The sequence below is a fragment of the Petromyzon marinus genome, chromosome 10 (genome assembly GCF_048934315.1).
Source record: "Petromyzon marinus isolate PM22_M1 ecotype Great Lakes invasive population chromosome 10, UKy_Petmar_22M1.pri1.0, whole genome shotgun sequence".
Classification (NCBI taxonomy): Eukaryota; Metazoa; Chordata; class Hyperoartia; order Petromyzontiformes; family Petromyzontidae; genus Petromyzon; species Petromyzon marinus.
The window spans coordinates 17,914,841-17,940,672 of record NC_133676.1 but is presented as its reverse complement, the minus strand read 5'-3'; the positions used below and the strand labels follow the sequence as shown (position 1 = coordinate 17,940,672).

At 46.3% G+C, this 25,832-nt stretch overlaps 1 protein-coding gene, 1 long non-coding RNA gene and 1 other non-coding gene across 6 annotated transcripts in view; 1 reads left to right on the top strand and 2 right to left on the bottom strand.

Annotated features, from left to right (window-relative positions):
- The window catches only part of ANKIB1 (ankyrin repeat and IBR domain containing 1), a 35,902-nt gene extending 20,337 nt beyond the window's left edge, over positions 1-15,565 (top strand). For all 4 annotated transcript variants that reach the window (XM_032951000.2, XM_032951004.2, XM_032951001.2 and 1 more), the window contains 13 exons: positions 805-949; positions 1,274-1,428; positions 4,961-5,049; positions 5,767-5,897; positions 6,827-6,961; positions 7,491-7,577; positions 8,854-8,920; positions 9,276-9,415; positions 10,409-10,584; positions 10,974-11,025; positions 11,618-11,726; positions 12,372-12,493; positions 13,460-15,565. In XM_032951000.2, coding sequence (XP_032806891.1) covers positions 805-949; positions 1,274-1,428; positions 4,961-5,049; positions 5,767-5,897; positions 6,827-6,961; positions 7,491-7,577; positions 8,854-8,920; positions 9,276-9,415; positions 10,409-10,584; positions 10,974-11,025; positions 11,618-11,726; positions 12,372-12,493; positions 13,460-14,209 — 2,158 coding nt within the window. In that variant the 3' untranslated portion in view covers positions 14,210-15,565. The remainder of the gene's footprint in view (positions 1-804; positions 950-1,273; positions 1,429-4,960; positions 5,050-5,766; positions 5,898-6,826; positions 6,962-7,490; positions 7,578-8,853; positions 8,921-9,275; positions 9,416-10,408; positions 10,585-10,973; positions 11,026-11,617; positions 11,727-12,371; positions 12,494-13,459) is intronic.
- An 850-nt stretch (positions 15,566-16,415) lies between these two features.
- LOC116940798 (uncharacterized) lies at positions 16,416-19,440 on the bottom strand. The gene is made up of 7 exons (XR_004402595.2): positions 19,311-19,440; positions 18,344-18,382; positions 17,654-17,685; positions 17,421-17,449; positions 17,143-17,202; positions 16,758-16,805; positions 16,416-16,543 (listed from the first exon to the last, which is right to left on the bottom strand). It is a non-coding gene; the product is annotated as an uncharacterized LOC116940798 (long non-coding RNA).
- Positions 17,528-17,615, bottom strand: LOC116941159 (small nucleolar RNA snR60/Z15/Z230/Z193/J17). The gene has a single exon (XR_004402647.1). It is a non-coding gene; the product is annotated as a small nucleolar RNA snR60/Z15/Z230/Z193/J17 (small nucleolar RNA).
- Positions 19,441-25,832: the final 6,392 nt, after the last annotated feature.

Here is a 25,832-nt window from a genome sequence, read left to right as displayed (position 1 = left end):
ACGCAGGCTTAGTAACCAACACAAGATGACGCGGGCTTATTAACCGACACAAGTATTTGCCGTAGCCCTTCACGAGCCAGTAACCGACACAAGTGTTTGCCGTAGCCCCTTCACGAGCTTAGTAACCGACACAAGTGTTTGCCGTAGCCCCTTCACGAGCTTAGTAACCGACACAAGTGTTTGCCGTAACCCCTTCACGAGCTTAGTAACCGACACAAGTGTTTGCCGTAGCCCTTCACGAGCTTAGTAACCGACACAAGTGTTTGCCGTAACCCCTTCACGAGCTTAGTAACCGACACAAGTGTTTGCCGTAGCCCCTTCACGAGCCAGTAACCGACACAAGTGTTTGCCGTAACCCCTTCACGAGCTTAATAACCGACACAAGTGTTTGCCGTAGCCCTTTCACGAGCCAGTAACCGACACAAGTGTTTGCCGTAGCCCTTCACGAGCTTAGTAACCGACACAAGTGTTTGCCGTAACCCCTTCACGAGCTTAGTAACGACACAAGTGTTTGCCGTAGCCCCTTCACGAGCCAGTAACCGACACAAGTGTTTGCCGTAACCCCTTCACGAGCTTAATAACCGACACAAGTGTTTGCCGTAGCCCTTTCACGAGCCAGTAACCGACACAAGTGTTTGCCGTAGCCCCTTCACGAGCCAGTAACCGACACAAGTGTTTGCCGTGGCCCCTTCACGAGCCACTCTGGGAAAGGCACTAAATAGCGCCGACTTAGGATCGTTTGGAATTTTGAGGTTGAGGTTTCCAACCTTGACATTGTATTGTCATTCTGTGCTGTTGTCTTAGGTACCTGAATATGAAGATCCAGGAGGGCAAGGCACACAGCATCCTCTGCCCAGCCTATGACTGCTATTCGCTCGTGCCCATTGAGACCATCGAGGTGCTGGTGTGCAGAGAGATGGCGCGCCGATATCTCCAGTTTGACATCAAGGTACTTCACTCGCAGTGCACTAGCAGCCAGAATAATCTCTTTCTCCTAGGCAGTTGGTATCAACTAGGATTAGCCAATACACCAGGTTCACTATTGCAGAGATCTCAGCACTGAGATCTGTGCTCATTGAAGTATGTATGTTGAATTTCTTTCACACCGTACATGGCTAACCGTGCTGATCGGAGGTACGGGGGAAAGACAAGAAACTAAACACAAAAATCAATTCTAAAGAAAATAAATAACGCTTGTGCGCACGTGACGCTTGCTCCGCGTGTGTGTGTGTGTGCCGCTCCACCGCTTCCCCGTGCCACCCTTGCTTGGCAGGCGTTCGTGGACACCAACCCTAGCATCCGGTGGTGCCCGGTGCCCCGCTGCGAGCAGGCGGTGCGCCTGGCTTTGCCCGGCGCCGCGGGCGGCTCAGCCGCGCGTGCCCACACCCCCACCGCCGTCGACTGCGGCAGCGGACACACGTTCTGCTGGTATGCGCGGGGGGCACCCCAAGCGGGGTGGCGGGGTGACGCGCTCGTGACGCGCAGCAAGAAAGTCCTGGGTTCAACTCCCTACTCAGTCGCTTTTCTGCGTACAATTGTATGTTCTCCCTCTGTTCTGCACGGGTTTCTTCTGGGTTCTAGATTTGAAGCTTTCGTGACTGCAAGGATCCATACTCTTTGGTTATATTCGGTAAAGTCACGTAATTTCTTCTGGGTTTTTCGATTTCTGCCTACAGCAAAAAAAACGTACATTGTAACTGGTTTTGGCCAAACATCTCCATGCTGAAAAATGACACTGCAGATTGCTCAATTGGGACCGTACATAGCAACATCGTATCCGACTGTGAAAACAAGGCAGGACCCTCCTGAAAATGAAGCTTGGGACTCGGTGAGCTTTTCCTGGGTACACAAGCAGAACAATAATAATAATGCTGAGCTTTGCCATTACCCAAAGCCACGTTTCTATGAGCAGTTCCTAGTCCCTGGACCAGAGCCAGAATGGCACCAGTGTGTCGCCGTGCGTGGGAAGTCTTGTGCGGCATCACAAGCCCCTTTGATGCAAGCAGGCTGGTTGAATGTATGACCGGGAAACAGTCATGATGTTAAAGGTCACGAGTTACAAGGCTGTGATGTTTCCTCCAGAAAATAGTGTTCACCTGTTTCTTGATCATCACCTGCTCCATCACTTAGACTCCTGCTCAGCAGATGTGTTTGATCACTGGGCTGCAGAGAGATTAGAGGAGGAGCGAGGAGGTAAGATAAGGATAAGGTCATGCTCCTTGTAGACGTACTTTACTATATGTCCCTTTGTGATGGATTGTATCTAATAAAATAATACAGATTTTGATTTAAAGCTTTCATGACTGCAGGGATTCATATTCTTAGTTCTTTCGGTAAAGTCACGTAGAAGGGAAACAATAAAATAATAAAAATATAAAACAATAAAATTCTCACGACGTTTCGACTGCAACACAAGCAATCACATTTCTTGCTGTGGTTTTCACACCTGAAGACGATTGCTTGTGTTGCAGTCCAAACGTCGTGATAATTTTATTGTTTTGTATTTTTGTTATTTTATTGTTTCCCTTCTACGTGACTTTACCGAAAGAACCAAGAATAAAAATAGTACAGGTTTCTTACCACACGTAAACATTATTTTTTTGACAATCAGGTTTTTGGCCATTTAGACCAATGTTACAGCACCAATATATGTTTAATCAACCCAAATGGACTGGTTTCAAGTCTCCCGAGTCTCACCAGCACTACAGTGAGGGAAAAAAGTATTTGATCCCCTGCTGATTTTGTACGTTTGCCCACTGACAAAAAAATGATCAGTCTATAATTTTAATGGTAGGTATTTTAACAGTAAGAGACAGAATAATAACAAGAAAATCCAGAAAAACGCATGTCAAACATTGTGTAAATTGATTTGCATTTTAATGAGGGAAATAAGTATTTGACCCCCTCTCAATCAGAAAGATTTCTGGCTCTCAGGTGTCTTTTATACAGGTAACAAGCTGAGATTAGGAGCACTCCCTTTAAGAGTGTGCTCCTAATCTCAGCTCGTTACCTGTATAAAAGACACCTGTCCACAAAAGCAATCAATCAATCAGATTCCAAACTCTCCACCATGGCCAAGACCAAAGAGCTCTCCAAGGATGTCAGGGACAAGATTGTAGACCTACACAGGGCTGGAATGGGCTACAAGACCATTGCTAAGCAGCTTGGTGAGAAGGTGACAACAGTTGGTACGATTATTCACAAATGGAAGAAACACAAAAGACCTGTCAATCTCCCTCGGCCTGGGGCTCGATGCAAGATCTCACCTCGTGGAATTGCAATGATCATGAGAACGGTGAGGAATCAGCCCAGAACTACACGGGAGGATCTTGTCAATGATCTCAAGGCAGCTGGGACCATAGTCACCAAGAAAACAATTGGTAACACACTACGCCGTGAAGGACTGAAATCCTGCAGTGCCCGCAAGGTCCGCCTGCTCAAGAAAGCACATGTACATGCCCGTCTGAAGTTTGCCAATGAACATCTGAATGATTCAGAGGACAACTGGGTGAAAGTGTTGTGGTCAGATGAGACCAAAATGGAGCTCTTTGCCATGAACTCAACTCGCCATGTTTGGAGGAGGAGGAATGCTGTCTATGACCCCAAGAACACCATCCCCACCGTCAAACATGGAAATGGAAACAATATGCTTTGGGGATGTTTTTCTGTTAAGGGAACAGGACAACTTCACCGCATCAAAGGGACGATGGACGGGGACATGTACCATCAAATCTTGGGTGAGAACCTCCTTCCCTCAGCCAGGGCATTGAAAATGGGTCGTGGATGGGTATTCCAGCATGACAATGACCCAAAACACACGACCAAGGCAACAAAGGAGTGGCTCAAGAAGAAGCACATTAAGGTCCTAGAGTGGCCTAGCCAGTCTTCAGACCTTAATCACATAGAAAAGCTGTGGAGGGAGCTGAAGGTTGAGTTGCCAAACCTTAATGACTTGGAGAAGATCTGCAAAGAGGAGTGGGACGAAATCCCTCCTGAGATGTGTGCCAACCTGGTGGCCAACTACAAGAAACGTCTGACCTCTGTGGTTGCCAACAAGGGTTTTGCCACCAAGTACTAAGGCATGTTTTGCAGAGGGGTCAAATACTTATTTCTCTCATTAAAATGCAAATCAATTTATAACATTTTTGACATGCGTTTTTCTGGATTTTTGTTGTTGTTATTCTGTCTGTCACTGTTCAAATAAACCTACCATTAAAATTATAGACTGATCATTTTTTTGTCAGTGGGCAAACGTACAAAATCAGCAGGGGATCAAATGTTTTTTTCCCTCACTGTATGTGACCTATTCATATTCTTAGTTTTTTCGGTAAAGTCACGTTGAAGGGAAACAACAAAATAATAAAATATATATAAAACAATAAAAAATGTGACCTGTTGAACAATGGTAACGTGTTGCCTGGAGGAGGAGAAAAGAGCCTTCCTTGAACCCTACGCAGCCCTTTTGTCGCCATAAAATAACTCTTCTAACAGCTGTTCTGTGGCCGAGGAAGAGCTGGCTCTGCTGTTACCTGGCTCTGCTAATTTGCTTTTTGTGCACTATACATCTCCCAGCATGCTTGACCCAACAACAGGCTACATTACCGACCATGGTTGGATGTTGCGATGGCCAGTGTACGCCTTAAGTATCAGCTGCACAGCCTTCTACTTGAGCTCAACCAAGTTTAGCTTCTAAGATTTTGGGCAGATGGAGTGCATTCCGGGTGATTTGGTCATAGGCTTTGATAATTGTGTATATATGCTAATTGTCAATTATGGAAAAAAATCATGATTTATATGGTTCCATAAATCTGGTACTATGTTTGTGAGTGTATCTGTAACCACCTATGGGAGAGAGCATATGTGCTTGTGGCCTTACCCGTGTGTGTGGTGTGTGTACGTATGGTGTGTGTGTGGTGTGTGGTGTGTATGGTGCGTGTGTGGTGTGTGTGCGCGTGCGAAGGGAGTGTTTGGGAGAGGCCCACGAGCCGTGCGACTGTGGCACCTGGAAACAGTGGCTTCAAAAGATCGTGGACATGAAGCCAGAGGAGCGTGAGTACACGCACCAGGCCAAACACCCATGATCTAGAGTCACCGTCTCTGTGCCTCTGGGATGAATGAAACATTCCTGTTGGAAAAAAGCTGTCCTGCCCTTCATTTTGCACATTTCAAGGGAATATGCTACAGACTCAGATTCTGTACCCTAGATTATTATTATTATTGTACACGCTCGTCCACCACGTGCGTGTCTTTGTTGTTGCCCTGTGTACTCGTGTATCTGTGCATATTGGATTTGCGTTCTGCCACATGGTGGTGACATGGTCCTGTGGTAGCACGTTCATCGCTGATTGCAGGGGTTCGAGTTTTGAATCTGACCGTCCACCCTGGTTATTACTGCAGGTGTATGAACCGTAAAATATGTGCCATCTGATTCACTATAGAGCAGGTGATTGTGTTTGGCATCGTGGTCCAAATTTGTAACATTGCCCCCGACTGTGAAACGACTGCCGACTGTGAAACATAGCGCCTTCATGATAGCCTTGCGTTTTCAAATAGCGTGCATAGCAAATATACTACATTATTATTTATGCCTTGTGTTTGTGGGTGTCTGCGTGTTCATGTGGTTGTAGCCACGCGAACACGCAGACGTAGCGCTGGCCACTCCAACCCCTCGTGTGCCGTATCGGCCTTCATAGGTGCTCGTTAACAGCGCTTGCCCCAACAGTCTGTTTAAAGATATTCGGGGGGGATCTTTGTCTTTGGCTGTAGTGAGTGGCGTGAGCGTTGCAGCGGAGGATGCTGCCAACTGCCTCTGGCTCATCTCCAACTCGAAGCCATGCCCCAGCTGCAAGTCTCCTATTCAGAAGAACGATGGGTGCAACCATATGCAATGTACTAAGGTGAGTACCACCAATAACATTGACACTTTTTCACCACTTGGGAAACTTTGTTTCATTTTGTTGATTCAGTCAACAGTGGGCAATTTTTCGGTGGCTAACGGCAATGCATTATAAAAATAAATCACGTATAAAAAACAACAAGTTTTCGTAGGTGAAGCTTATCATGAATATTTTTTATTTAGATATAGTCATGTTGGTTGGAAAATCCACCATTTATGTTACAGGGGGGCTCATTCCAGTCATTGGCCATATACTTCATGAAACTGGATTTTCGTTTATCAATGTCCCAGTTTTTGTTAATCTCTTTTTTTTGTCGTGGTCCTTTGTATCAGTGTAAGATGGCTGTTCAATCCAATCCAAGCTCTATTTCTTCTGTACTTTCTAGAGACAATATGCAGTTTAAAACTGATTAATCATCATCAGATTAATCCACTAATCCTTGGGGAATCTATGAGTAATGTAAAGAATTGCAGAACCCTCTGGGTGCAGAACCCTCTGGGTTCTGCAAATAATAAGATTTTCAGAACAGAAGATTATTGATTTGAGGAGTTTGACTCTATTGGATTCCAGCCCTCTCTAAATTATTGGTATCCATTTATTTCCATTTCTGGCTCTTGGTGTGCACCTCATGACAGAAATAATGTACGCATGTGTGTGGAGGAGATGTGATGTAGTGATTAGCATACTTCACTACAATTTGCGATCCTAGCTTATAATTCTTGGCATGTCAAAGTCCAGTGGACAGTCAGAGAGATCCTGGGCCCCTATTAAGCCAGCTCAGACCAACGTGAATATCCGGTGCAGTGTGTTGACGACATCAACGGGCATAGTTCTGGCCGCATGCCTCTTGTGTTCCCGGGCAGTTCAAACAGCGACAGCTGTCTCTAGTTATGGGTGCTGAGGGAGGGTTGTCGGTCTCTGCTGGGCAGTGTAAGCACGACTTCTGCTGGATCTGCCTGGAGGAGTGGAAGAAGCACAGCTCATCCACGGGCGGCTACTACCGCTGCACGCGCTACGAGGTCATCCAGGCCGTGGAGGACTCGTCACGGGACGTGGCAAACGAGGTGACATCACGCACGCGCTGCGCGGGGCATTTAACCACTCCACGCATACACACATATATATCACATACATATATATATCACATACACACATATATATATAAACCTTTATTATGGACATACACATATATATCACATACACACATATATATCACATACACACATATATATCACATACACATATATATATCACATACACACATATATATAAACCTTTATTATGGACATACACATATAACACATACACACATATATATCACATACACACATATATATATAACATACACACATGTATATATCACATACACACATATATATATCACATACACACATATGTATATCACATACACACAAATATCATTATTTTATCATTATTACTACCCTGGAAAGCCTTGCTGAATCTGGACTCTTTTCAAGGGGGTTCTGCCAAGTGTTCACTGTTGGGTACGTGTAATCCCTGTTGAGTAATTTGAAGGTATTTTTTTCGGCTTTGGGATGCTCTGTGATGGTTGACATTTGCTTTTGTGTTCAGGCTGAGAAGAAGCACAAGAAGTTCCAGGAGCTTGATCGATTTATGCACTACTACAGCCGCTTCAAAAACCATGAGCACAGTTACAAGGTTTGGCACAACACAACTGCCTGGTACACACTTAATAATAATAATAATTTGCGCTTTTCAAGCACCTTTCACGCGGAGGTCACGAGGTGCTGTACAAGACGCACACGTGGGCTCACTCCATTAAAGTCCGATCCTAAAACAGAGGATCAAAGAAACAGAAACAGCCCTTGAAAATAAGTTGCCTCTGAATGCGCGATTTAAATAAGAGGAGGGGGGAGTCAGCGGAGCGAGCCTGCAGTGGAAGTGAATTCCACAGCCTGGGGGCCACAGAGATGTGACCTCGGCACACATAACAGGCCAGACTCGGAAGACCGAAGTACTCTTGTTAAAACGTATGGGTGAAGGAGCTCCTGTCTTATGTGAGGAAGCAGCAGTCTTCAGAGCCCTGTAGGTGAGGAGGAGGAGGAGAATCTTGACCTCTGCGTGAATCCGGAGCAGCAGCCAGTGGAAGGAGGCCAGCACAGGGGTCCGTGCGTTCACCGGGAGGCGCTCGCACGGCGATCCTGGCAGCCGCGTTCTGTGCACGCGTTGCAGGCGGCTGAACAGTCCAAGGGGCATGCCGGCAGACGGTGAATTACAAAAGTCAAATCCAGAGAAAACGAACGCATTGACCGTCTTTTCAGTGTCCGTTTAGCACGTAGGCTTTCGCGACCATTATCCATAATAAAGTCAGAATGATGCACTGTTTTATGCAACTAAAACATTAACACTTGGAGAAACAAGGGAAATGACAAAATCAACACAAGGGGACACATTTGGAGAAATGACGAGATATAAAAAAAAACATACAGATTAAGGAAACAATCAGAGCTGGAGTTATATTTAACATGTGTTTCAATTAATATAAAAAATATGATTGTCAGTCGTTTGTATTGTGTGCATTTATAGCGAGCACGCTTAGTCGGATGTTGTTATGGGGGTCGTGTCAAACCAGATTGGGAAACTCGTTGCAAGGGCTGGTACAGGGATTCAGCTGAACACTCTAAAGCACAAACAGCTGACCCGTGCTGATGTGTGTACCACATCAACACATCAGGAAATTCTGTTGTGGCAGTGACACGTGGCAGTTGAATTTGCAGAGCCCCGAAACCCAGGTTTGTCAGTTTTACGTGGAGAGAGAACAGCAGAAGAGTGCCAACTTATTGCCAGAGAAAGTGAAAGCGTCGTGCATCTCTCCACTTCTCAGTGCAACGTCTTTGCCTTAGAGGACAACCCGAGCGCATGTCTGTTAGTGCCGGTGTAGGCGTTCACTCTGCCCGCCCGTGCCGCTTCGCAGTTGGAGCTGCCACTGCTGCAGACGGCACGAGCCAAGATGGAGATCCTGCGGAGTGCACTGGAGAACAGTAAGGAGGAAGAGCAGAGGCGGGGTGGGGGATAGATTAGGATACACCGTGGTTGGTCTGAACGTCCACGTTGCTAATCCAATCCTGCCATGACATTCATAACATTAATCCACATGCACCTGTATGCAAAAGCCTGATGTTTTTTTTTATCTTTAAAGTCCACCTCTGACCCGGCCAAATAATGTTTCTGTGTGTGTTGAACTTCTTTCGCACCATATGTAACCCACCCCATGTGAGTAACTCGTGGGTCATTTTCAAATTTGCCACATTTGGACTCTGATGGCAGCACACAGTGGCCTACTTGTTTCAATCAAAATTTTGCGCACGAACACGAAGGTGGTCTTTGTGTGTGCAGTGGAGGGCGTGGACACCAGCTTCATCGAGCACGCGGTGCAGGAGCTCCTGAAGACGAGGCGGGTCCTGCGCGGCTCCTACGGCTACGGCTACTTCCTGGAGCCGCACAGCACGCAGAAGGACATCTTTGAGCTCATGCAGGTGTGGCACAAGCACCGTGGGCGGTGCCCACCGCACGCGTGTGTAACGCACGCGCTGGTGTGCCCCTTGGTAATCATGTTTTTGACTCCTTTTCATACAATTACAAGTTGTGTTCTTTTTTATTTCTACACGTGGTAAAACTGTTATTTTAATGAGATAATAAGTTAATGAGCTTACAGGAGTTTTGCAGGCGAGGGATTTTGTTGGAATAGAGGACAAATGATGTTCTGGAACATTTTTTTATTGTTCATCTTTTCTGCATGAAAAAACCAAAGCCGACACCTGTTGCTTTCACGACAGTTCATATTTAGATTTTGATTTAAAGCTTTCATGACTGCAGTGATTCATATTCTTGGTTCTTTCGGTAAAGCCACGTAGAAGGGAAACAATAAAATAATAAAAATATAAAACATTAAAATTCTCACGACGTTTCGACTGTAACACAAGCAATCATCATCAGGTGATGATGATTGCTTGTGTGATGATTGCTTGTGTTGCAGTTTCCCTTCTACATGACTTTACCGAAAGAACCAAGAATATAGTTCATATCTAGTGAAGTGTCAAAGCATCCAATTACAGGGAACTATGAAAGGTTTTCAGACCTCATCATTAACAGCAATTTAATGGGTGTCGTATATCCTGTTTCTTTACTCTTTGGTTCTTTCAGTAAAGTCACGTAGGTAGAAACAATAATAGACCACGACGTTTCGATCGCTACACAAGCAATCGTCATCAGGTGGGACAACCACAGCAAGAAAAACCAGCAGTTTCTATTATTTTTCTACCGACGTGACTTTACCGAAAGCACCAAAGTGTACGGATTCCTGCAGTCACGAAAGCTTCAAATCGCAGATCCTGTTTCTTGACGTAACTTGCTGGGCATAATGGGCCTCGAGTTCCTTGGGCCGCTGCCTCCCCCGGCGCTGGCATAATCCCTCGTGACGCAGCGTCCGCATCCGTGAGCACCGTGCCTCCTGACCGCCGCCGGTGCAGATGGACCTGGAGATGCTGACGGAAGACCTCGCGCAGAAGGTGAACCGGCCGTACCTGCGCACGCCGCGGCAGAAGATCGTGCGCGCCGCGCGCCTCGCGCAGCAGAAGCGGCAGGAGTTCCTGGCGTCCGTGGCGAGGGGCGTGGCCCCGCCGGACTCGCCGCCGTCTTCTCGCAGGCACGAACGCACGCCGAGGCGCGAGGCGACGCACGCGGCCGCGCGCGGGCAGGCTGCGGACACGCGGCCGCACGCGGCAACACGGAGGCAGGCCGCGCGCTCGTGGGAACGTGCGGGCACGCACGGGCGGGCTGCGTGCACACCGGGCGTACATGGAACACGTGGGCACCGCAGCCATTTTACACGGACACAAAGTCACGCTGCGTGCGCAGACGCATACAGGCACATGCGGACGAATGAACACCGCGTTTTATTTTCCTCTGCGACAAAAAAACACCTTGTTCATTGTAACGTGAGCTGTTCTCTGCTGCGTTGTGTAGTTTTAAGTACAATGATGTACGCGAGACGTTAAGGGCGTTCTCGGTCATCTCCGCGTGTGCCCTTTACAGGCTCGTTGGGCGGCCGTGGGAGTGGGAGTTCCTGGGCTTCTCTTCTCCAGAGGTGTTTCACACCGTCAGTCACACATGGACACCTTCAATCATACACGGCTTGCAACGCCTCCCATGTTTATGCTCCAGGTTTTCATTCTCGTGTGTTCTCGTCATGCCCCGTGTTATTCGTCACAATGTCTGAGGTTTCGCTCCACGCGCTCCACGCGCTCCACGCTCCCAATGTAAGCAATCCGTGGCGATGTAGAAGTCTGGAGAATGCAAGCAATGTCTTTGTCTGAATGGGGGCAAAACCACGACGTCGTGAAAAATAATGTTGATGTTAAATTGTAATAAAGCAGAGATGATGCTTTTGGGACCTCAGAATCAACAAAATACCATCAATCTGTCTGAATTATCCCTGCACTGTGGAATGATTGGCAATGATGAGAAGCTGGTGCGATGTACAAACGTCAGCACGGAAGAGAAAAGGTGGCTGAGCGTGGTGCTTGCTACACCACCCCCTCATGTCCTGTGTTGGCCATCATGGGCGTGCGCTACCCGACAGTCTGTGTAGGTTATGCGTGGATGATTATTCTTGTTGTTTCAGTGTGTGGCCGTGACTGTGTGTGCGTGCTCTTGACCGCCGGCTTCTGTCAACGCAGGAGTACGAGGAGGTGTTGGAGCGGCGCAGGCGTCGCAGTCGAAGAGGAGACCCTCGCAGCAGCCACAGCCACCTCACTGACCCAGGGCTCCGCGAGGAGTCGTCCACCGGTAGGCCGAGGCTGCACATGTATCCCTCGCGTGCCATGTCGCGGCAAGAGAAGCTCCCTCTTCTTGCCACGTGCCCCAATGTTGCAGAAGCTAATAGGAATGTGACATTGAACTGTTTGACCCATTTAGTTTGACAGGCTATAATTCATAAAAATTGCTGTGCTCCAGACTAACTGATTTTTTATCATTGCTTAAACATTTTAAATTAGCAAGCTTTGGGTTATAGTAATGTTACGTCACGTATGATACACGCAGTTTCGTAACGTGGAGCTTATGATATATTCCGTACGATTGACTAAATTGTGCATTTGCTTGCATCTGTGTGCATGTTGCATGTTTTCTCCATCGCACCCATCACTGCATTGTACATGTGCAGCTCCCCAGATACACGTGTGCGCGTGGTGCACCGGATTGGGGAGCGGCAGCGTCGTGGATAGCGCCTCGCGCTACGAACCCGGCAATGCGAGTTCAATGCCTGGTGCGGTGTGTGTAAATATCAGCATTGGGCAAAGGTGGCCGGGCGTGGTGCTGGCCAGCCACCCCGTGTACAGTGCCAGCCTTCAAAATTGCCTGCTAACACCGTATACCCCCATCAGTCTATTAACGGCTGCACGGGGGATCTCTGTCTTTTGTGGCGCACCGCAGACTCGCCTCTGAGTGGACGGAGGGCTCGCCGCATGGAGAGCTCTCGCTCATTCAGCCACGTGAGCAGCCTCTCTCTGCCGGAGTACTCCCCACCCAGCCTGCCGCGCCTGCGCCGCTCACACGTACGCACCTGCCTACTTGGCCCATCACCTCTGCGGGGGTCGATAAAATTAGTATCGTGTTGTGGGATGTCCTTGAGATGCCGGCGCCGCCAGGGTGATGTGGAATTCTCACCACTATTTAAATGCCGTAAATGCAAACGGGCGTCTTTCTACACTCGTTGGAGCAGAGGCACATTGGGCGACACGTTCCACATGCCGTGTCTTCCTCAGTGTTGCATTCGTGGCAATAATGGTGCCTTGTTTCGATCACAGCAATGTGGCAAACCACAAAGAAAGTGTGTTTCACCGTTTCGTCCACATGTGAGACTCAAGTAAAATCCAGCATTTAAACTCGTCCACTGTTCACTCGAATCGAGTCTTTATTTGACACATCAGCTTGTTACATAACACATGACACAAACTGTAGTGATATGAGATCATAACGTTAGATCTATTTAGCCTTATAGACTGTAGAGGCAATTACTGTTAGCAAACACCTAATCAGGCCATTCAAAAGCTATAAAACCAAAATATTAGTTTTTTATTTTTGTTAATGTACTGTTAGTTCTTTACCATATCCATTATACTTTCATAAGTCTGTTGTGTTTTACTTATAATCTTGTTATTGTATGGTATCAAATATATTTTCTCGAATTTAAAGAATTTTCTATCTTGATAAGTATATTTCCAATTTGCATGTTTGCTATGTTTAGTTACGACTCATATTCACATCAATTCCTATTCTCTTCCATTCTTTTGCAGATTTATTTTCCCCAAGAGAGGTTTTTCTCTCATTGAGCTTTTGGCTGCTGAATAAAATCAGGTTTCTGATCGGTTTCACAAAGGCGCCCCGCATTTCAATTGAATTTAAGTTGCGATTGGTTCAAGTAGCGGAGCGTACGTGGAGATGATTTGCTAAATGTTGCCGTTCTGCCGCTGAGCCTCTCCAGATTGAGTTGCGTCGTGAATTGCATTTCGTGCAAACAGGTTCCAGGCTTCTTGGAGGAGGAGGACGCGGACATGCTGCTGGCCATCCAGCTGTCCCTGCAGGAGCTGGAGCCTGCGCGCCCGCCGGCCCCACCAGGGCTCTCTCCCTCCGCGTCGCCCGGCCCCTCTGACGGCACGGACACCTGGCCCGACGGTGGCGCGCGGCTCTCCTCCTCGTTCCCTTTGACCTCTATGCCCTGGCCCCAGACCACGGCTTCTACCCCCTCCCACGTGTGGACAGAAATAAAGGCCGCCGCCGCCTCCGCCGAGGCGGCCGCCGTGCGGGACGACTACAGCCTGGAGTTTGGCAGTGCCGAGGGCTCCCTGGGCGGCTCGGCCACGGTGGCCGAAGATTTGGCGGCCGGGGGCGGCTCGGACCTGCTCGACAACCTGCTGGCTTGGTTCCACGACACGCACTCGCAGCACCTTGCCTCGATCCCCACCCTAGGGGCGGCTGCCGGGGAACTCTCCCCCGGCAGCCCGGAGAGCCAGGCCCTGCCGCGCGCAGCCGCGAGGGCCGAGCAGCAGCCCCACGGAGCGGCGGCGGCGACTGCCGCTGCCAGGGAGGGCCCCGAGGTTGGGCGAGAGGAGCCCTATGCGGACGAGTGGGAATACTCGGCAAGTTTACAATTGGGCGGAGACGGGAGCGACGCGGAGGCGAGACTTGCACCGGCGAGGACCTCCTCTCCCTCTAATGACCCAGACCTTGCACTCATCCTGCTGCGTCTGCAGGATCAAAAGAATAAATGACTCGAGTCACTTTAAAATGGGCAGTCTTTTGTGCACGATACACAAAGAAGCCACAACTGTCAATTGGCTTACGACAAAATTTTCATCAAGTAATCTGAATAATTTCATTGTAATTTATTCAAAATATTGTTTGGTCTGTTGATGTGTGAAGAAACATTGACTGCATGGTGTTCGCCACATCACCCATGACAGAGTGATCTTGGACTTTGTAATTAAGAGTGAACAAATTCACTTTTTTTGTGGACCAAATCTCTCATCTGAAATCTGAGTAGTGGGGCTGAGCAGTGCTGTTTGACTACCAGCGGGCACTGCTTTCTCTCCCCCTTATACCCTGCCTTGTGATATTGATTTTACCCACAGGGGTATTTAATTTAACTGAACTCTTGAATTTGGTCCTATTTCATAACTTGGACTGCTTATAATTTTCTTTATTGGTGTGGTTAATGCACTTAATCCACGGTGCATTATGGTTTTACAGTGGAAGTCTTTCATTACAAAGTAAAGCAATGTACTGTAGCGTACAAAGTGCATGTGTTGGTGCAAATGAATAAGTGGAAAATCCTTTAATTTACATGGCAGGGGCTTTAATTTCAGTGCCATCATTACAAATGACAGCACTTACAAAGAACATACTATGTTAATTAAAATATCTTGTTGCATTGCTTATTCAGTCATCCCCTGCATTGGAAATCACTGGAGCTTGGGTTAATTGTAGTGGTGGGGTTTCGCCAGGGTTCAAGTCCTTTTAAAAGTGGTAAATTCAATTATCTCAATATATTTGCCAATGTGTTACACGCACAATGAAACGAGGGTGTTTGGCTCCTCAGCCCCTTCTACTGATGCCGTGTTGTATTTTTGATACACCGTTTCCTCAGTTAAAGGCCTACTTGTAGTCGACAGGCCACATTTAACATTCATTTCCCAAAGTTAATTTGTACTATTGGTGGTTTTGTTTCTACCTGAACTACGCATTGGCTTTTATAATTTTTACACGATTTGGTCTGCCAAAACTGGCAGGATGGAGCAAGTTGTTTTGGCTGCAGGACCACCCACTGAAGCGTTAATCCGTCACCTCATTTCACATGCGGTCGGTTGGGCCCTTTCTGAATTCATATATACACAAGGCCACCACCATGTCCACTACCTCCACCCTGCAGCATTCCGGTGCTGTGGACCGTTATCTCTGAACACTGGTTGAGTCGCACATCAAAAAATGTTACAAAAGAAATTGCCAAACTCTTGAGCATCGTTAAATTAGTATTGAAAGTGGGACTTTCCCAGTTGAACAAATAACCATCCCAAATGTTAGCATCGACTTCGATATCCTTTTATGAATAAAATCTACGTTTTTTTACATCCAAGACTCCCCTCGTGTTTCAAATATATGTAAATACCCTGGCATACCACTTAAATGAATCGGCATCTGAACGTTGGTTTGATAAGTGCTGAAAATTGTTCCAGGGTGCTGCCAGGTGTACAATGGCTGTGGCCCTGATTACTCAACCTGCAAGGCTCGAATTGACGTAGGTAGTTCCCACACCAGGTAAAATGGACCTCGTTTGTTAGTTCACACTGGCTGGACGTATGAAGTTACTGGCTCTCAGAACGACTATCAAATTCAAATGTTGAAGAAACACTTGAGGTAATAGAAAGTTGTTCATGTTAATCAACGTTTCTGAAAGGGTCACCAGGCCTCGACAGTTTTGTACAATAACCAGCCTATTTATCTTTCACGGAGGCAGTTGTAATTGTTGGGATGAGTTGATTAGTGTGCCAATGGCTATACCCCAAAGCTGCTCCCAGGACTCACAACCAGAACATTACTTGCCATAAAGGCGTCGACCTATAATCCAGTCACCTAGGCAAGGGTTGTCGACCTTAACTTGAGAAGGCCATACCATACAGCAAAAATAGGGACCTCCCACCAGGACTATGGGATAGTTTGCACATGTAGATTCTCTAAGTTTCCAAGCACAAAGTTGGCCATAACACCTCAGGACCCTAGGACCCAGAGCTTGGAGAACCTTTTGGAACCAGCTCACATAGCTGCCGGTCCATCGGTTCCTCATGCCAGTCGTTGCGAGTGAATGCTGTGCACCTTAAGATTGTAATTATGATTACAGCTATTCCCTACAAGGCATAGTTTGGCAAAACGCAATTGCTTTCATGCACCTTTGACATCGTTTCAACAAGAATGCACACCGTGTATAAAAATCAGTTTTATTTGTTCGAAGACAAAAAAAATTATTGAAACCAGCCACGTGCAATTTCATAAACAGTTGTAAAGTTGAAACAGCAGCACATTCAAGTGGAGTTTGCTTCAGTCTTCCATACCTGCAACACAAACAAATTGTGAGATTTTGGATAACTTAGTGCCAAAGCACCAAATACTCGTTAACAGCACAACACAATGCCTCAGGAATAATGGAACGGTGTTTTTTTGAATCATGGAATTCATATGGCGAAATCTGGGTTCATCATTGGCAAGCATGTGCTTCAAAAAACAATGGAAGGCAGTTAAATGATATTTTGAACTGGTGAAACAAACCTTGAGCTTATGAACTCTACGCAAATGCTATCCAGCAAGCACCAGGACCTGAAAGGAGATAAGTGTTCAAGACATTGTAAGTGGCCTGAAATTCTCAAATATTATTAGTCAACTCAAAACAATAAAACTGACCCATCAAAGGTCACACCCAAAACGTAAGGCAATGGGTGGGAGTAAAGAGTACAAAGTACTATGTACACGATTAAAATCGGTTTTCTGGAAATCTCCAGTTGCTCAAGCACGCTAAAACACGTGTCACGCACATTCATGCCATCAGAAGGTGTAAATGTTGTCATCAATGTCAGAGACCTGGTTTTTGATCATCATCGGCACTACAGACTGTGCATTACAGAAATACATTAACGAGCAAAGGGGGCATATTTACCTGTGGTCGTTGAAGCCACCACTGGGGCTACAAATGCAGGATGTTCTTCACATCTTCAAACTGCAAAATTAACAGCACAATACTGATTGAGATTCCAAGTGCAATCGATAGTGAAAATGAAGGTAATGGCGGTAGAAAATTATAACCTACAAACTGAACTTTACAAAATCACGCCTGATTATACGAATAAGCGAGGCATTTCAGTTGCCTAAAGGCAATAGAGTTGACAACTGCCCCATTTACCACAGGAACTATAAAAGACCAGGAAAGAAAATTACCTTCAAATTGAAGCATCCTCCTTTTCTACCTGGAGGGTCAAAAAGAAGCAAACGTGCAGAACTTCAGTCAGAAAGTTTTAACCCGGTAAGACCACGACTAACTGTAGCAGGGATATCAGATAGGAGCGAAAGACAAATCAAAATCTCTTCAAAGATGCACTCAGCTGAACTATGAAATCATCACGTGTATCCCCGACAAATTTAAGTGCAGCTGTACACAAGCTACGCCTTACCTCGGAGGGCGTCTTGGTAAAAACCCGTACATCTGCCGGAAAACAAAACCCATCATGATAGTCAGATTTGACTTGACAATTAATGTTGGTTGTAATTTTTTAAAACTGTTTCAGACACAAACATTCCATCACAGCGGATAGGAGAGATTCCCATTTGTAAAGTCATCATCATCAGCGAAGTCAACTACACATGTAGCAATGTTCCTACTCGTGCCAAGCGCGTGCACAACAGTTTTGAGTGCACGCCTCCCCCTCCCTAGCGGCTGGATAGCTGCAGAGCGATCACGTCCCAGGTTGCAAGGGTCCGAGCTTGCGACAAAGGAGTCCTAACATTTTGAATGTGATATTTTTTTTACCACCCCCTAGCACTGCCAATAAAATGTTTAAGGCCTACTCCCCACGCAGCATGGCTCTGTTTGACCACACTTCACCACAAGTCGATTGCGCACTGCGACATGATTACGGCGTACTGCTCGCGTGCTCCACCCAGAGACGAAGGCACACAAACGTGGCGCGTGCAACGAGGCCCAAGTTATGTGTGTCAAGACGTCACCAACTCATTTGCAACCGTGCAACGGGATGAAGCCCATAGTCTGCATTACTTGTAATATTACAATACTGCACTGGAAAACTACTACGTGTGTAGTCGCGCCTCAACTTAAAATAACAAAAACACGAATTTAATCTCACCTTAAATCTTCAATCAAGTCGCCCTGCCTCTTCTCAGGCCTGAAAGAGCGGGTGACCAGGTTAGTCCACAAGCCTCCACACGTGGGAGCTGTACTGTACTCTGCGCAAGTGGGCCATGGCGCACCCACGTGCAAGGTCGCGCTGCACCGACCCACGTGGTGCGGTCAGTGTACACCATACACACCAATTACAACCGCTCACTCTCAGGGCATCATTATTGTAGGCGGCCACGTGCCCGAAACGTTGTCTAACGCACGCAATGCATAGTGCGGTAGTTATGTTGAGGCCTTTGCCAATCCACTGGTCGAAGAAGGCCGCACCACGCCAGCGTAGGTACGAGCCGTACCCCGCGCCGCTCGGTGCGGGCTGATGGGGACAGGAATCCAACTCTGGTGGAAGTGCCGATGGACACCGCGCTATCAGAGCAATGCAGTTCATGGGAAATGCCCCAAAATGTTGGCCTACTTTATATATTTTATTACAAGGCAGGGTTGCTAGAACAGTGTCTAACTCCGCACATGCATTGCTGTTCGTGCCGCTTGTTGCTGCCGGGCTTTAACACTGGCGGCGGGTAATCTGCACACCGAGCTGACACTGCTGCAGTCAAACTCTGAAGCGTGTTCGTTTAAAAAAATATTCAGCCATGTGGCCAGTATTAAAAAAATCAAGCGGAGTGCCTCAGACAAGACAATGGTGGTTAAAAGGCATCGTCATCCAGGCAGTCGAGAGTAGCAAATAAATGTCATCATTGTAGCACTCGCTTGATGTTAACAGCATTATAGGTGCCCAACTTTTAACATTCTGCGATAGGTTGACACGCGCCCGCCCTCACCATAAATCAGGCCTAACAAAAAAGGCCTCGCATAAACATCGCAATGGAACGACGACAACAACATAAGTAACTTCAATATCGAGTGCCGCGCACTTGGCACAACCAGGTGAACGCTTTGAACACCGCGCTAATTACCGATGGTGCGCCTTGCACGGCGATGCACGAGGATGGAGTCGTCGGCCATGAGAGAGCAAAGTTCTCCACGTCGCAGTGTCCCGAGCCAAAGAGACCGTGTCCGCCTTCACGCGCGCCTTATATAGCAGTACCCCTACCACGTGACGCGGCCACTCGCCCCGCCCCCACCCTCCCTCTCTGCCACGATTCGGTTCGTGCGTGTGTCCATTGTGGGGATCGATCCGATTCCATAATCGATATCTCGCTTACAAGAGCAGTTTAAAGGTTTTTATAAAGGTTAAATGATGGACAATGTCTCCTTCAGTACGCCCGTGTGTCCACATAAACACACAAGTATTCTGCACACAACTAATCGGCTCCACGACCCTGTGGGAGTGAATAATGTCAGCAGAATTGTTTCAGTAAAGCACCAGTTTCAACACGCGGTGTCTCATCAGCAGTCAGGATTGGTACAATGAATGCTCAAGTGCCAGACGTTACATTTCACGTATAACCATACTTCACCAAGCTGGTCAATGTTGGCTGATGAAGGCAGTAGCGTATAGGTCGGATCATAGCAGTGCAATTCAACCATGCAGCTCGTCACTGCACGGGTCTCCTGCCCATCCATCTGTAAATGCAGTCCACGTGGAATGTATGACTGGCGGCCGTCTGGATTGCTATATTTTGCTGTATGTAGTATTTTTTTAAATATAAATAAACCAGTGTGTATTAGCAGACATTCTGTTAGTGTGGCAAACCGCTCACTGCGTTTTACCGTGTGGCTTCTCCATGCGGTTACCAGTCCTGTATTGTTACGCAAAATCACGACTTTAACCGCCCTAATGAGGAACAAAGTAATCTAGGGGAGCGGAGCTCTTAAATTTCACTGCACGGCGCTCACTTTGGAGCTTCCTCCATGTTCGCAGTACGTGGAACCGATAAATCACTGTGGGCCATTCATCCAGCAGTGGAGTGATCATGGCTGATGAAGAAGATGATACACACGGCACAATGAAATGGATTAGGGAGTGGTTCTGGTCACCCACTCCCTTGTGTGCCGTGCCAGTCTTATTAGGTGCTCGTTAACAGCACTTGTCCCAGAAATTCTGCTAAGGCTATAATGGGGGATATTTGCATTTTTGCAGCTACAACATTTGTAGTTGTCTGGTATAATGTCCTTCAATTTTAATCTCGCAACTCAAATCCGTCTGAGGAGTTACCGTGGAACACCGAGAGACGCCTCTTCATGCTTCATGGCAGTTGGGATGCTCCTGCGACGTGATACCACGGGGTATGATTAACATTGCCAAGAAAACAAAACAATAATCAGGCGCCTTCGAGGACGACACTCTAAATAAAGTATCAACACTAATGTGGGAACCAGGAATGCAGCGGCGGGCACCGGGTTCAAGGAACAAGCAACAATAACATAAACAAAAAACAGACAGCCACTTTGGATTACGCAAAAACCGTTCAGCAGTCCCTGAAGAATTGAATTTCGATTTTCTTGCCTTAAAAGATCACCATGAAAATACATATGAGCAAATGTTACCTACTGACAGCAGCAGTGAAACAGTGATAGGCCGGTTTCGTGCTTATTACCGCTCATCAGCACCGACTTGAAACTCAGGCTGTCCTGGCTTAACAAGCTTAGTACTATAGTAGTAGTCATAATAATAAAGCAGACCAGCCGCCACCGCAAATATGTTTAGAGAAGTCCCTTGCTCCATACACACTCTGGGTCTCTCCGTGCTTGGAGGGGGGGCTTGAGAGGGGTCTCCAGTTTTTGTAATGTGCACATTTCATTGGCGAATATTTGCGTAATAAAGAACCTTAACAACGAGTTGTTGATTTCGAGAACCCTCTATAAAATCCAAGATTTGAATCACAACGCTTCTGCTTACACAATAAATAAGTACAGTAAATAGGCAAATAATTGACGTAAACAGTTTTTGTTCAATTCCTAAGCTCAGGAGATGGGTTGATGTGTGTTGTTAAGCTGGTGTTTACATGTCGCGTGATAAGTCCATTTACTGTTGGTAAACAGCACTTACTCCGCATGTGTAAGTGTGTTGTTGTGCAGTGTAATGTTCAGTTATATTTATTGTATTATATTTACTGTATTATTTTGCGGAGTTTAGATTGATACATTTAATTGTATTAGATTTTTTCTCACAAACTCAGTTTTTCATATAAATGTTCGTCTGTACAGACACTTTGCAGTGTTTACAGTGTCCACAGTGTTGGCAGTGTTCACAGTGTTCGCAGTGTTTACAGTGTTTAGCTTGCTCGATGAGAATCCTTACAGCCAGTCTCCCATCCAAGTACTAACCAGGCACCAACCTGCTTAGCTTATGAGATCCAATGAGATCGGACGCATTATGGGCGATTTAAATTGGACACATGCTAATAATAAACGCTTCTTGAAATGGTATCGTTTGACGTTGATCCTGGTGGTTATTTGAGTTGGGCCAGGGCATATTTCTTTCCCCGGTCCACCCCTGATAGTTTATTTCATAATGGCACGTCGGTGTGATATGCGCTCTCTTTCTGAAGAGTCTGTAGATGCGCCCCGTAGCTTAGAACAATATTGGCTTTATTACTGTTACCGAGATAATTTGGGATATTCCCATATAACGATAATGATGGGCCTTTGTCAATCTACTTCTGGGTGAAGACCTCCCCAGGCCATGTTGGGTCATGGCGGGTGTTTGACCATGCCTCACCACGTGAGCCAGCATCTGTGCGGGGGTTAGGGAAAGGGCTGAGCCTCGGATCGATTCAAACATCACTCGCAACTGCCGTTCGCCATGGCCAGGAATAGATTTTCAAGTAGTTGGACTCATTGTGTCACGCACTACTGGACATCTGTGAAAAAATAGCTTCATAGCTCAAAGGATTCCTCCGGTGAAAAAATACAAATTCTGATTCCGAATCACTATGTGACCACTCCACCCCATCTGAGTAAACAGTGCATTGACAAGTCAAAGTCATTGTGAAAGGTCGTTTTTCATTGTAGAACAACAGTTATTGACGTGTCAGTGTGCAATCAGCCGTCATGACCAAAAATAGATTGGACTTTTGGCAATTGCGAGCGAGCCGTGTTGGCCTGGTCCCAGCTGCAGGGTAGTGGTTTGCTCACTGTCTGACTGCGGCTTCACTGAATTCGCGCACACGCGGGAAGAGAACTCTGAAGTTCGGACTAAAGGGGAAATGCTCCGACCACAGTGACATTTGCCTTTTTGGTGAAAAATAAAACACACAAATGACCAGTGGACAATGGCAGGTATTACTTTAACTGTGTGTCTAATTAGGAACCAAGAATGATAGATGTACTGTAAAGAGTGGTCCAGATGTCGTGTGACCACAATTCATTCTCTAAAACGTAATATATTTTTGAGTATTGTTCATTTAAAACATACATTAATGTGCAATGGAAAACATTTTGGGGTTAATTAATTGTGGGTCAGAAGACATCTGGACCGCACTTACATAGTGAGTTTAATTGCTGTGACGACTGCAGTGATGGTGATGATGTGCAGCTTGCAGACGTTCGTCAAACGGTGACACATCCCTGTGAGACTGTGGATATGGATTTACAGAATTTCAGGACAAGAAATAAATCCAAGATAAAATGTGATAGAAGTTAACACAAATGCGTGTAATATACAATAATATGGTTTAAGTCTAACAAAGTTGCAGAACAGCATGATCGACGTTTTGTTGGTCCTAAGTGGTGTGGTCTATCGAGAGGGGTCACAAGAGTCGTGACACATCACGACGTTAGAAGTTGCTTGGAGTCAATACTTTCCAATTGAAAACACAGCACAACTCATTCCCACACGCTTTGATGAACAAAACAATGGCTTACATGTAAGATGAATTAATGAATTACACATGTGTGGATTTAATTCAATTGAGTTGAAATCGACCGTACGGCGGCGTTCAAGTAAATTGCGGCACTGTCCACATCCATTGCCCTGGGCTCGACACCCACCCCATTCACAGGGCGCGACTAACGTGGAGGCAGCTGGAGCCAGGGCCCTGCAACACAAGCTCCCTCTCGCCTCTTTCTCAATGGGCATGGGGAAAGCTCCATCCAGCAGTAGATGGATCATGGCTGATAAAGCTAATGATTTTATAATAAGAATAATATGGTGCTGTGTACGCCACCACATACAACACCCACGTACATACACAATGACTCTGCTTTATTATTTGCTTACTTATAGGATAGTTGTAAGTATCTTGAACGTCTTTCGCACCGGAGCATTAGGCCGCTGTTCTCCCACAAGCATTGAAGAATGTTTACTCGATTTGGTGCCTGGCTAGCCTATAAACGGTGGAAAGAATCCTACAGCGATAGTATCTTAGATTCAATTAGAATAGTTTGTTTGATTATTACATGTTCATGGCAGGGAACATTTCTCTGTTTTTTTAATCATTGCTACAAACCAACATTTTGGCACAAAATATTTCACAATCAAGTTCATACGCCAGAAAAAAAAGATGTTTAATGAATGTGATAAACTTTCCCGAATGTCCCCCCGTTCTTAGCTGTTTTTGCCAACAGCCTTCATCACAATCATGGCTCGTGTCGGCTTCGTGTAAAGTGACAGTAAAACACGAGCGAAGAGTAAAATGAGATGTTTTTTAAAATTAAACAAAATCTGTTTTTGTACGCTGTCAAACACTGCTCAATCTTTTTCGTCGACATGCGCTAGTCATTCTAATTAACCCTTAGAAGGCGCCTTTCACAAGAGAGTTGTAGGGCACCGTGCATGAGAAGGACACGGATAATAAAGAAGGAACAGGGCGGCAAAGTAATAGCCAGAGAAGAGCAAAGCGAATTAGTGGCAAATCTAACTTAAACAGATCGGTGTGTTTAGTAGGCAGCTAAATATAATAGCACTGGTGGAGAGCCTGGACTCGAACGGCACCACCAGGAGGGAGTTCCAGACCTGGGGGGTCACCAGGAGGGAGTTCCACAACTGGGGGCCACCAGGAGGGAGTTCCACACCTGGGGGGGCCACCAGGAGGGAGTTCCACACCTGGGGGCTACCAGGAGGGAGTTCCACACCTGGGGGGTCACCAGGAGGGAGTTCCACACCTGGGGGTCACCAGGAGGGAGTTCTACTTTTGGGGGGTCACCAGAAGGGAGTTCCAGACCTGGGGGGCCACCAGGAGGGAGTTCCACACCTGTGGGTCACCAGGAGGGAGTTCCACACCTGGGGGGGCCACCAGGAGGGAGTTCCACACCTGGGGGGTCACCAGGAGGGAGTTCCACACCTGGGGGGGCCACCAGGAGGGAGTTCCACACCTGGGGGGTCACCAGGAGGGAGTTCCACACCTGGGGGTCACCAGGAGGGAGTTCCACACCTGGGAGTCACCGTAGTAAGGCGCCCGATCACTCCAAGAACGCAACCGAGATCGAGGTATGCACAGAAAGGGAGTATCGGCCGATCATAAACACCACAAGAGGTACACAGCAATAGAGACACATACGTGGTTGGTCATTATGGCCCATCAACATGTAATATCTAGCTACGGACGACCAAATGTAATTAGACGCATTTATCGCGTGCTCCAGTTGACAATCTGTTTTTTTTACTCATATTCTTGGTTCTTTCGGTAAAGTCACGTAGAAGGGAAACAAAAAAATAATAAAAATATAAAACATTAAAATTCTCACGACGTTTCGACTGCAACACAAGCAATCATCATCAGGTGATGATGATTGCTTGTGTGATGATTGCTTGTGTTGCAGTCGAAACGTCGTGAGAATTTTAATGTTTTATATTTTTATTATTTTATTGTTTCCCTTCTACGTGACTTTACCGAAAGAACCAAGAATATGAATTTTGATTTAAAGCTTTCGTTACTGCAGTAATTAATATTCTTAGCTATTTCGGTAAAGTCACGTTGAAGGGAAACAATAAATAATAAAATATATTATTGTTTTATATATTTTTTATTATTTTATTGTTTCCCTTCTACGTGACTTTACCGAAAGAACCAAGAATATAGTTCATATCTAGTGAAGTGTCAAAGCATCCAATTACAGGGAACTATGAAAGGTTTTCAGACCTCATCATTAACAGCAATTTAATGGGTGTCGTATATCCTGTTTCTTTACTCTTTGGTTCTTTCGGTAAAGTCACGTAGGTAGAAACAATAATAGACCACGACGTTTCGATCGCAACATGAGCAATTGCCATCAGGTGTGAAAAACCACAACAAGAAAATTTGAAAAAAGTGGCGTTTTTTAAAAAAGTTAGCACCACGGAGAGCGATTTGGCAGTTTATTCAGATGGACGAGTCCATCTATGTTCGGAAACGAGGAGGGGGGAGACGAAAATAATGGATGCGGTCTGAGACCCACCGTAAGCGTGAACAATCAATTAAGACCCGAAATGGTTTATCAAATCCTTCCAATGATTGCTAAGCCAGAATCCATCTTCTCTGTTTAAATTGTCTCTGTGTTTGTATATGTGGATAGCCTCATGAACGAATCTTTCATGGTAGCCAGATGGCTTGCAA